At 40.3% G+C, this 13,037-nt stretch overlaps 1 protein-coding gene across 2 annotated transcripts in view; it reads right to left on the bottom strand.

Annotated features, from left to right (window-relative positions):
- LOC126416348 (tetratricopeptide repeat protein 21B-like) overlaps positions 1–13,037 on the bottom strand; it is a 260,751-nt gene that overhangs the window by 199,336 nt on the left and 48,378 nt on the right. For both annotated transcript variants that reach the window (XM_050084027.1, XM_050084028.1), the window contains exon 4: positions 10,466–10,711. In XM_050084027.1, coding sequence (XP_049939984.1) covers positions 10,466–10,711 — 246 coding nt within the window. The remainder of the gene's footprint in view (positions 1–10,465; positions 10,712–13,037) is intronic.

The following is a 13,037-nucleotide window of genomic DNA, read 5'->3' as shown; positions in this document are numbered from 1 at the left end:
TTACACTGAAGATTTACTGGTTCTTGATTTGATAGCACTGTAAACATGATTTTATTTTGTAGTAAATATCTATGTGAGGTGAATTCCTAGTTAGCTTTGACAACTGTCATGTCACTCATATGGTATAAGTATGCTTTCATTTTCACTATGTATCATTCTTGAAATGAAGTTGTGGACATTGTGGTTTTAAAATGAAATTCTGGTAATGGGTAAATGGTATTGTGTAACTTCAGTATATACGACAATATTCCATGTGAGCGTTTAGCAAAATGGAACTGCTTCTGTACAGTACTGGATTCTTGCTCTTGCACAATCTTGACACTGAACCGCCCTTAATGTGTTAACTGATCAGGCTTTCAGTGATCTTGTTGCCATTCTCATACTAGCAGGATATTTTCAGGGTTTATTTTGGATGAATTTAAATGTAATGGTAGATGTGCAGGTCATGCAGGATTTTTAGTGGATCATCATTACAGTATCACGCATCTTACATCTCATGTTATTGTTGATATATTTTTCATCGAATAACTAAACAGAGTACTTAAAATCACACATATTTCCTGTTATGTTTTAATCAGGGTTTCATTGTATATAAACTTCACATAGAACATTACATTTAATTAATATAAATTCACACAACAATGTTAGACTTTAGAAACTACCTACAGGCATGTCACATATGTACTACCTTTATCAGTATTATTCATTGTCATTACAGTCGTCAGTGATTTTTGCTGTAACTGGATTTTACTGTCATTACTGTCATTTATGTTATTACTTTCATCATTAGCCACTGATGACCTAGTTGTTTAGAGCCCTCCACTATAAATCATTATCATGTTCATCATTAGGGATGGGAGGGTGTTAGAGAGTGTGAACATTTCTAAATCATTAACATATAACTTATAATTCCTTAAAATCCAAATGACTAAATATTTGAGGGAAGACGGTATTTTGATTATTGGTAAAGATAACAGAGCTAAAGTAATGTTAAAATGCTAATAAAAATACAGGCTTCCAAAAGTTGAAGAGTTACAGCATAATCAAGTGGGATAAATTATCAGGTCCTACTTGATCATGGTGTAATATTTTAAATTCTGGATGCCCACATTTTTATTAGCATTTTAACTTTAACATCTCTATCTATACTCTGCAAACCACCATGAGGTGTATGGCAGAGGGAATGTCCCATTGTATTACTTATTAGGGTTTCTTCCCGTTCCATTCACATATGAAGTGTGGGAAAAATGGTTGTTATAATGCCTCTGCATGTGCAGTAATTATTATAATCTTATCCTCACGATCCCTATGCGAGCGATACATAGGGGGTTGTAGCATATTCCTAGAGCTTGTTAAGGTAGCTTCTCAGCACAGTTTGTGTCTGTTTCATGAGCCTTCCAGTTCAGACCCTACAGTATCTGAGCGACACTCTCCCATGGATCAAACAAACTTGTGACTATTCATGTTGCCCCTCTCTGTATATGTTCAATACCCCCTGTTAGTCCTATTTGGTATAGGTCCAACACACTTGAGCAATGTTCTACAACAAGTTGCATGTTGTTGTTGTTGTTGTGGTCTTCAGTCCTGAGACTGGTTTGATGCAGCTCTCCATGCCACTCTATCCTGTGCAAGCTTTTTCATCTCCCAGTACCTACTGCAACCTACATCCTTCTGAATCTGCTTAGTGTATTCATCTCTTGGTCTCCCTCTACGATTTTTACCCTCCACGCTGCCCTCCAATACTAAATTGGTGATCCCTTGATGCCTCAGAACATGTCCTACCAACCGATCCCTTCTTCTGGTCAAGTTGTGCCACAAACTTCTCTTCTCCCCAATCCTATTCAATACTTCCTCATTAGTTATGTGATCTACCCATCTAATCTTCAGCATTCTTCTGTAGCACCACATTTCGAAAGCTTCTATTCTCTTCTTGTCCAAACTATTTATCGTCCATGTTTCACTTCCATACATGGCTACACTCCATACGAATACTTTCAGAAATGACTTCCTGACACTTAAATCAATACTGGATGTTAACAAATTTCTCTTCTTCAGAAACGCTTTCCTTGCCATTGCCAGTCTACATTTTATATCCTCTCTACTTCGACCATCATCAGTTATTTTGCTCCCCAAATAGCAAAACTCCTTTACTACTTTAAGTGCCTCATTTCCTAATCTAATTCCCTCAGCATCACCCGACTTAATTAGACTACATTCCATTATCCTTGTTTTGCTTTTGTTGATGTTCATCTTATATCCTCCTTTCAAGACACTGTCCATTCCATTCAACTGCTCTTCCAAGTCCTTTGCTGTCTCTGACAAAATTACAATGTCATCGGCGAACCTCAAAGTTTTTATTTCTTCTCCATGAATTTTAACACCTACTCCGAATTTTTCTTTTGTTTCCTTTACTGCTTGCTCAATATACAGATTGAACAACATCGGGGAGAGGCTACAACCCTGTCTTACTCCCTTCCCAACCACTGCTTCCCTTTCATGTCCCTCGACTCTTATAACTGCCATCTGGTTTCTGTACAAATTGTAAATAGCCTTTCGCTCCCTGTATTTTACCCCTGCCACCTTCAGAATTTGAAAGAGAGTATTCCAGTCAACATTGTCAAAAGCTTTCTCTAAGTCTACAAATGCTAGAAACGTAGATTTGCCTTTCCTTAATCTTTCTTCTAAGATAAGTCGTAAGGTCAGTATTGCCTCATGTGTTCCAGTGTTTCTACGGAATCCAAACTGATCTTCGCCGAGGTTGGCTTCTACTAGTTTTTCCATTCGTCTGTAAAGAATTCGTGTCAGTATTTTGCAGCTGTGACTTATTAAGCTGATAGTTCGGTAATTTTCACATCTGTCAACACCTGCTTTCTTTGGGATTGGAATTATTATATTCTTCTTGAAGTCTGAGGGTATTTCGCCTGTTTCATACATCTTGCTCACCAGATGGTAAAGTTTTGTCAGGACTGGCTCTCCCAAGGCCGTCAGTAGTTCCAATGGAATATTGTCTACTCCGGGGGCCTTGTTTCGACTCAGGTCTTTCAGTGCTCTGTCAAACTCTTCACGCAGTATCGTATCTCCCATTTCATCTTCATCTACATCCTCTTCCATTTCCATAATATTGTCCTCAAGTACATCGCCCTTGTATAGACCCTCTATATACTCCTTCCACCTTTCTGCTTTCCCTTCTTTGCTTAGAACTGGGTTTCCATCTGAGCTCTTGATATTCATACCAGTCGTTCTCTTATCTCCAAAGGTCTCTTTAATTTTCCTGTAGGCGGTATCTATCTTACCCCTAGTGAGATAGGCCTCTACATCCTTACATTTGTCCTCTAGCCATCCCTGCTTAGCCATTTTGCACTTCCTGTCGATCTCATTTTTGAGACGTTTGTATTCCTTTTTGCCTGTTTCACTTACTGCATTTTTATATTTTCTCCTTTCATCAATTAAATTCAATATTTCTTCTGTTACCCAAGGATTTCTATTAGCCCTCGTCTTTTTACCTACTTGATCCTCTGCTGCCTTCACTACTTCATCCCTCAAAGCTACCCATTCTTCTTCTACTGTATTTATTTCCCCCATTCCTGTCAATTGCTCCCTTATGCTCTCCCTGAATCTCTGTACAACCTCTGGTTCTTTCAGTTTATCCAGGTCCCATCTCCTAAAATTCCCACCTTTTTGCAGTTTCTTCAGTTTTAATCTACAGGTCATAACCAATAGATTGTGGTCAGAGTCCACATCTGCCCCTGGAAATGTCTTACAATTTAAAACCTGGTTCCTAAATCTCTGTCTTACCATTATATAATCTATCTGATACCTTTTAGTATCTCCAGGGTTCTTCCATGTATACAACCTTCTTTCATGATTCTTAAACCAAGTGTTAGTTATGATTATGTTGTGCTCTGTGCAAAATTCTACCAGGCGGCTTCCTCTTTCATTTCTGTCCCCCAATCCATATTCACCTACTATGTTTCCTTCTCTCCCTTTTCCTACACTCGAATTCCAGTCACCCATGACTATTAAATTTTCGTCCAAGTTGCATGAGTGATTTATAAGCAATCTCCTTTGTAGACTGATTGCACTTCTCCAGTATTCCACAAATAATGCAAAACCTACCACCTGCTTCACCAACAACTCAGCCTATGTTATCATTCCCTTTCATATCCCTGCAAAGTGTTAAACCCAGGTATTTGTATGAGTTGGCTCAGTGACTCACTGTATTATAGTCATATGGATACTACGTTTTTTCGTTTTGTGAAGTGCACAATTTTACATTTCTCATCATTTAAAGCAAGTGTCCAATATTTGCACCACTTTGAAATCTTATCAAGATCTGGCTGAATATTTATGTAGCTTTCTGTCATTACTTCACCACAGATAACTGTATCATCTGCAAAAAGTCTGAGGTTACTATTAATATTGTCTGCAACACCATTAATATACAACATGAACAGCAAGGGACCTAACACACTTCCCTGAGGCAGACATGACATAACTTCTACATCTGACGATGACTCTCCATCCAAGACAACATGCTGCGTCCTCTCTACCAAAAAAGTCCTCAATCCAGTCACTAATGATTGTACTTTTGACAATAAGCACAGGTGTGGTACTGAGTCAAACGCTTTTTGAAAATTGAGAAATACTGCATCTACCTGACTGCCTTGATCAAAAGCTTTCAGTATGTCATGTGGGAAAAGTCGTAGTTGGGTTTCATGTGATTGATGATTTCAGAATCCATGCAGGTTGGCATGGAGGAGGGCACTCTGTTGAAGACACCTCATTATGTTTGAGGCCAGAATATGTTCTAGGAGGCCACAACAAATCAAAGTCAAGGACATTGGACCAAGAAGAAGTCAAGAAAGATTCTTGACTTCAGTGGCATGGTAATCACAAGTACATCCCAGAAGGTACTAATGTCAATAAGGAGTACTTCAGGAAGCAGCGACACACAAATGGCCAGACTTGTGGGCACCAGACAGTTGACACCTTCACCAATATAACACACCCACTCATCGTTGGCAATTAATTCACAGTTTTTTGGCCAACCACAACATGGCTGTGGTTTGCTAGCATCACTATTACCTTGTCCTAGCACTGAGTGACTTCTGGCTTTCTCTAAACTGAAAAAGACTCTGAAAGGGACTAGATTCCAGAACAGGGAAGACATTATGCAGAATTCGACAGAGCAGCTGCGCATCGTACCAAAAGAGGTTTTCCAGAGATGTTTCCACCATTGGCAGTAGCTGGGAGGAGACTCAAACAGTTTTAGCTGAATAACAATTTTATAAATAACAGCCAGATACCTTTTGAGCAGTAGGACTACACACCATTTAGACAGATGAGAAACCCACTCTGTTGCATTATGGCACTAAGAGAAATTGTCCCCTTTGTGTACATAATCTGTTACTGTTTTGAACATAACACATGATGTTCGAATCTTTAATTTCTTTTAAAGATCAAGTAAGCTTTTTTAAATATTTCACTGGTGTTTCATTTTACACTCCTGGAAATTGAAATAAGAACACCGTGAATTCATTGTCCCAGGAAGGGGAAACTTTATTGACACATTCCTGGGGTCAGATACATCACATGATCACACTGACAGAACCACAGGCACATAGACATAGGCAACAGAGCATGCACAATGTCGGCACTAGTACAGTGTATATCCACCTTTCGCAGCAATGCAGGCTGCTATTCTCCCATGGAGACGATCGTAGAGATGCTGGATGTAGTCCTGTGGAACGGCTTGCCATGCCATTTCCACCTGGCGCCTCAGTTGGACCAGCATTCGTGCTGGACGTGCAGACCGCGTGAGACGACACTTCATCCAGTCCCAAACATGCTCAATGGGGGACAGATCCGGAGATCTTGCTGGCCAGGGTAGTTGACTTACACCTTCTAGAGCACGTTGGGTGGCACGGGATACATGCGGACGTGCATTGTCCTGTTGGAACAGCAAGTTCCCTTGCCGGTCTAGGAATGGTAGAACGACGGGTTCGATGACGGTTTGGATGTACCGTGCACTATTCAGTGTCCCCTCGACGATCACCAGTGGTGTACGGCCAGTGTAGGAGATCGCTCCCCACACCATGATGCCGGGTGTTGGCCCTGTGTGCCTCGGTCGTATGCAGTCCTGATTGTGGCGCTCACCTGCACGGCGCCAAACATGCATACGACCATCATTGGCACCAAGGCAGAAGCGACTCTCATCGCTGAAGACGACACGTCTCCATTCGTCCCTCCATTCACGCCTGTCGCGACACCACTGGAGGCGGGCTGCACATGATGGGGCGTGAGCGGAAGACGGCCTAACGGTGTGCGGGACTGTAGCCCAGCTTCATGGAGACGGTTGCGAATGGTCCTCGCCGATACCCCAGGAGCAACAGTGTCCCTAATTTGCTGGGAAGTGGCGGTGCGGTCCCCTACGGCACTGCGTAGGATCCTACGGTCTTGGCGTGTATTTGTGCGTCGCTGCGGTCCGGTCCCAGGTCGACGGGCACGTGCACCTTCTGCCGACCACTGGTGATAACATCGATGTACTGTGGAGACCTCACGCCCCACGTGTTGAGCAATTCGGCGGTACGTCCACCCGGCCTCCCGCATGCCCACTATACGCCCTCGCTCAAAGTCCGTCAACTGCACATACGGTTCACGTCCACGCTGTCGCGGCATGCTACTAGTGTTAAAGACTGCGATGGAGCTCCGTATGCCACGGCAAACTGGCTGACACTGACGGCGGCGGTGCACAAATGCTGCGCAGCTAGCGCCATTCGATTGCCAACACCGCGGTTCCTGGTGTGTCCGCTGTGCCGTGCGTGTGATCATTGCTTGTACAGCCCTCTCGCAGTGTCCGGAGCAAGTATGGTGGGTCTGACACACCGGTGTCAATGTGTTCTTTTTTCCATTTCCAGTAGTGTATGTACCATCTGGCATGCCCCATTAGGAGGGTCGACATAACCTCTGGCAGATACCTTGTCAAACTGTAATATATAGTGAATATAATGTACATACAATTATTTTGTTATCATACCATGTATTCTATCGATTTGTATTCTGCTGCTCTGCTTCACACACTAAGTGATATAATATGCCACTAAATACTACACCACAGACTTACACAGTACTATCAACTATTCATGGACATCACTCTAAGCATCTTCGGCTGCTTTGTGCCTATGTTACAATATAGCAGCTTTCTGTACGCGTATTACTAATGGATGTAATCTTAGTCCTATTGGATTATATTTGTGCTACACATGCACATGGAAGCAACATGTGCCTTCACAGGTGTCTATATAGTCAATGTCATGTGAAGTATGACATTTGTGACAATAAGTTAACTTTTCTATGAAGTATATATGTACATGAGATGTGTCATGTAGACAGACCATGTACAAACCAATGTCACCATTTTTGTGGAGGTATTTCAGGTGCTTGAGAATGACTAACAGTTCAAATTAGCTAATAGCACTAACAATAAATATATGGTTATAATAGAGGGAAACATTCCACGTAGGAAATATATATCTAAAAACAAAGATGATGTGACTTACCAAATGAAAGTGCTGGCAGGTCGACAGACAGACAAACAAACACAAATGATGAGGCAACAGTTTGTTGCGAAAGCTTGAATTTTGTGTGTATGTTTGTGTTTGTTTGTGTGTCTGTCGACCTGCCAGCACTTTCATTTGGTAAGTCACATCATCTTTGTTTTTAGATATATAACAATAAATATATGTAGGCGAGACTGGGCATCTAACAAGCACAAGTTTATTTGAACACGAGAGATGTATCCATCTCAAACAATACAATAAATCAGCGATGGCAGAACAACAGGAACAGTGCAAGATGAAGACTGAATTTTGAGAGGCCTGTGTACTGGCTAAACAGCCATTTAGCTTGAGGAGGAAGATAAGACAGGCTATAGAAATAGCCAAGTGATCCAGCAATATGAATAGAGAAGTCGGGTACTGACTCACAGCGCCTTGGCTGCCAGCAATGACAGCTTTGCGGAAGGACAGTCCTCGCAAAGAATAGGCGCACAGTGGGCCACAGCGGCAGAGAGTACACAGAGTGCTGACGCTCCTCACCCGATACTAGGCAGTTAGTAAACAGCACTACACTGCAGTCACTGCTCATTTTCCTATTCGGCGATTTCAACAAATGGCAAGCAATAATGGACACTCCAATGTAAAATGCCTATTTCTGCCAATGACAAGACACAATGCGAAGACCAGTAAAAGAACACCTAAACCCCTTCCTCCTCACCTTCATATCTAATGGCAGCACTCCTCCATAGTATATAAGTAATCAAACTAGCTCATTCAGCAGTTAGCAATACACCCTGAGGAAAGCGTCTTGCAATGGACGCTGAAACATCAGAATTTATAGTTGACAACATAGTCACAAACCCAAACATTACAGCCTGTTTGGACCAAGTTTTCTCTCTTAAAACTTATTGAGCCTATGGGTCCTCACAAGAACAAAATTCTAAAGATTATGTTTCCATCTGAACATCTCTTTGGTTGGTTTTTGCTTTTTGCACTTATGCTATAGACTTGGGCTTCCTTGAAATATTATTATTCTGATTGTGATTTAGCCTGTGCTGACTGTTATTCAAGGCTTTGTATTGCATTTACCCTTGTATGCTCATCCCCAGCTACACTGATGAACTTAAACAAAGTTCTGTAGTTCATACACAAAACTGATGTAAAATGGCAATTTTCATTTCCTTCCTGTCAACTTCACAACAACCAACTTCCTATCCAAATCTTTGTCTGTTATAAATTGCCACAAATGGTCAACAATCAAGTGGTCTTGCACTCACAATTACTGACTGCCATGCTAGGATGTGTATACTTTCGTAAGCCTTGTGGATTAACATGCTGGACATAAATCAAAGACATAATTGTTTAAGTATAATCTTTGATAAATTATCCCTTTCCATATTAATATATTCCTAGTTACACATCAGACGCAGTGAGGAAATTGCACATTTTATACTGCATAATCAAATGGATCACTGAGTTCATATTCTACTACATACGAGGGTTGGAACTTTAATTGTGCCAACTATTTTTTTACAGCTCGTACAAAATAGATACGTGTTTCAAAGTTTTAACTGACCTTCAAAGTAGTCACCAGCATTGTGCATAACCCGTTGCCAGCGATGTGGAAGCTGTAGGATACTCTTAGCAGTGCCAGTTGTGTTGACAGTTAGAGTGGCACGGTTTATTGCCCGACAACTGCTACAAATTTGTCGGGCAATAGACTGCGCCACTCGAACTGTCAACACAACTGGCACTGCTAAGAGTATCCTACGGCTTCCACATCGCTGGCAATAGGTTATACAGAATGGTGGTGACTACTTTGAAGGTCAGTAAAACTTTGAAACACATATCTATTTTGTACGAGCTGTAAAAAAATAGTTGCCACTATTAAAGTTCCAACCCTCATAATAATCAACATCATGTCTACATAATAATCAACATCATGTCTTTCATTCAGTTGCCACTATAGGAGTAAAATGCTACATGCTATTTTAGCACTGTAATGATTGTTTTTTAGCCAACGAGGTCTTTTTATAGCTTTACACAAATGAATTCTCTCTCCTGTGCAATGTTTGTTTGAAAACTGATTATAAAACAAATCAGAATATTTCTTTAAGGTACTTTGCTGTTCTGTACAGTGTATAGGAGTTCAATTAAAGCTACCCTTTGTTCATTTCATAATGAAAAATAATTTTCCTTTTAGCTGTTACAGAAGAAGTATGATCTCATGTTGGTGTTGATCCATTTACTGCTTACTGTATTAATTTGTTGAAAGCTGTGGGATGGATGAAGCTTATGTGTTTTCTACAAAGGGAGTGTTATGGAAAGGCAAGATTGCCACTCACCATGTAGAGGAGAGGTTGAGTTGCAGACAGGCACAATATAAAGACTGCTATACATTTGAGCTTTCAACCACAAAGCCTTCTTCTGAAGCAGGAAACACACACACACACACACACACACACCTTCATACAACCACTACTCATACACATATTACCACTGAGACTAGACCCAGTACCCAGAGACAGTCATAATGTGTGTGTGTGTGTGTGTGTGTGTGTGTGTGTGTGTGTGTGTGTGTGTGTTGGAGAGGCAGTTGTGCTTGTGTGAAAGTGTGTGTGTTTCCCACTTTAAAAGAAGGTCTTGTGGACAAAAGCTCAAATGTCTCCTCTATATGGTGACAGCCTACCCGTTACATAATACTGTCTTTATTCCATCATGGACTGTGCATCATGTGTATTATAGACATTCATAAGAAACTTGGAAAACAAGACAGAATAATCAAAGAGGAATTGTGAGTGTGAGTAATACAAAGTATTTTCAATGTGAAATCAACTAAAGTCTCATACACTCTGTTCTAGTTTATAAATAAAGTAATAACACGGATCTCCAGATCAAGTTGCAAATACCTTGTGTTCAAGAGCCTGTAGGCATCCAGCATCAGCACTGAGGGCACGATCTGCAGACTCCAGGCATTGCTCCCAATCATAGAGGGCTAACTGACAACGAGTCCGTTCAATAAGTGCTGGCAAAGAATCTCGAATCACCAAACGATCCAAAAGGGTTGCAGCTGCTTCAGACTCCCGACGCAAATGCAGGAGGGTTGCTTTGCCCAGTGTTGCCTCTGTGTGTTGCCCACCCTCATGATCCAAAGCCTAAAAACATATGAAACTAGAGACAAAAAGTGGTATATTGATATTTGCTTGATTTAAATACATGATTTGTGTTATGGTATTACAGGTCAAACATTTTAAAACCTAGCTATCTCTTTTACCTCCTTTTTCTTTCATTTATTTTCTACAATTTTTTACTGTTATCTTAATTCATCATATCTATGTATCATCATTACTTCCCCTTCTATCATTACTTACTGTTGTCTTAATTTAATTCATCAGTTTTAGGTGTTATCTTTTTTCCATCGATTTTGTGCTTAAGTACTATGCTGCTTCTTCACTGAGCATCTTATTTTTTATTACTATTTCTTTTGTATGTTTCAAGATTTCTGTTCTTTACCTCTTGTCTTCATAGTTTTTACTGTTTTCTCCATTGTTTAATTATTCTAATCAGTCATCCCTTGCTGCAATTCCTACTAATTTGTGTGACTGTTCTTACATCCCTTACTCCATCCTAAACAATTGTATGCCAAACCTTCCCTATCTTTTATTTCTCTATGGCTCTCTCTACACTGTGTCATCTTAACACCTGCCCCCTACACATGCTCCACAATAGTATTCCTAACCTATTCGGCCAAGATCTGACTTGCTACATACAATAGCAACATTGAGGCCTTAAAACGGTTAACTATCTTCTCGTTTGTACTTTTTCCTTGAAGAACAGAGGTACACATTCTTGCATAATAACTCGGCTATAAGAATTCTTCAGCTAACTGCCTGCTGCCAATTTCCTGTTCTACTTCATATCTGATAACAAAATATACAACTAACAACCTCTTGATATTTGTAACATAAGGTAATAACAGTGTGACTCTTCTTTCACAGGGCTATAATGTCTGAAACATTCTACATTATGCCTTTATAATACAAGTGTACTAAAATGAAAATGTTGTGCTATATTTTTGAGGCATGTCAAACTGGTACTCGAATTGCAAAAGATCTGTTGCTTGAACATACACACCAAATTTGTTATTGCTGTAGAAAGTATTATTCAGGGAACAAGTTAACATTGACTATGTTTGTTATGTATATACGTTACAATAATGGATTTCAACCAATTTCATCAAATTTGGATGAAACCTCCAACTTTCATTGATTGCCTTCATCGTCTTTGTCATGAGCAAGGAATATTATGAAAATGATAGATTGCTACTCAAGAAATAGATGAGACATTGGGTCGCAGACAAGTACAATGAAAAGACTGATATACAACTGACCATTTAGCCAAACGACCTTCTTCTCAAGTAGGAAAAACACACATATTCAAACAAGCACAACGCATATACAACCACTGTCTCTGTCCACAGTCTTTTTATTATGCTGTCTACCACTCAACATCTCCTCTATATCGTGATAAGCAATCTATTCTTTTCATAATATTGTCATTATTCATCCAGGATTTTCATTGTTTGATCATGAGCAAGTAGATCTGATGTGACAAGAGAACCAAGAATGTTTTCTACAGGTTACCATCACAAATGGATCCATGGATATATTTATCTGTACATTAGTGAAAATTTTATATGAATTTAATTTTAAAAAAAAGTAAAGTATCAGCTGTATCTGACTGAGGCATGGAACATAAGAACATTTAACAGTTCAGAGACGTTACTGGCTTTCAAAAGAGTTAGGATAGACGCATCTAGTCATCTGTGTGTGTGTGTGTATGTGTGTGTGTGTGTGTGTGTGTGTGTGTGTGTGCACTTAAACTATAAAAGGAGTGATAGCTTCAAAGTTAGTAAAGGCTCTGTCCTGTTGCATGTTTCTGTGTGACAAACATCAACCAGCCCCATGTGAATGGTTGCATTTCCTCATTTTTGTTTGTTGTTTGCATCCCAAAATTCCCATTATTCTTACAATTTTTTTATAACTGAACTGCTCCACATACAGCTAATTGCGAAACAAAACTGGGAAACAGACAACATAGAGACGATGGAACGGAGGAACAAATGCTCAGATGCAGATTCAGACGAAATAAACATTGTGAGTAAAATTTAAATGTAAATGTCATACGACTAGGGCCTCCTGTCGGGTAGACCGTTCACCGGGTGCAAGTCTTTCGATTTGACGCCACTTCGGCGACTTGCGTGTCAAAGGGGATGAAATGATAATGATCAGGACAACACAACACCCAGCCCCTGAGTGGAGAAAATCTCCGACCCAGCTGGGAATCGAACCTGGGCCCTTAAGATTGACATTATGTCGCACTGACCACTCAGCTACCGGGGGCGCAAAACATTGTGAGTTAAGGACTCCATACAATAAAGACGTAGAAATAGTCAAGTTTCAAACTCCAGAGAGCTACAGG

Source organism: Schistocerca serialis, chromosome 8 (assembly GCF_023864345.2).
Source record: "Schistocerca serialis cubense isolate TAMUIC-IGC-003099 chromosome 8, iqSchSeri2.2, whole genome shotgun sequence".
Taxonomy (NCBI): Eukaryota; Metazoa; Arthropoda; class Insecta; order Orthoptera; family Acrididae; genus Schistocerca; species Schistocerca serialis.
This window is presented reverse-complemented; position numbering and strand designations above follow the sequence as displayed.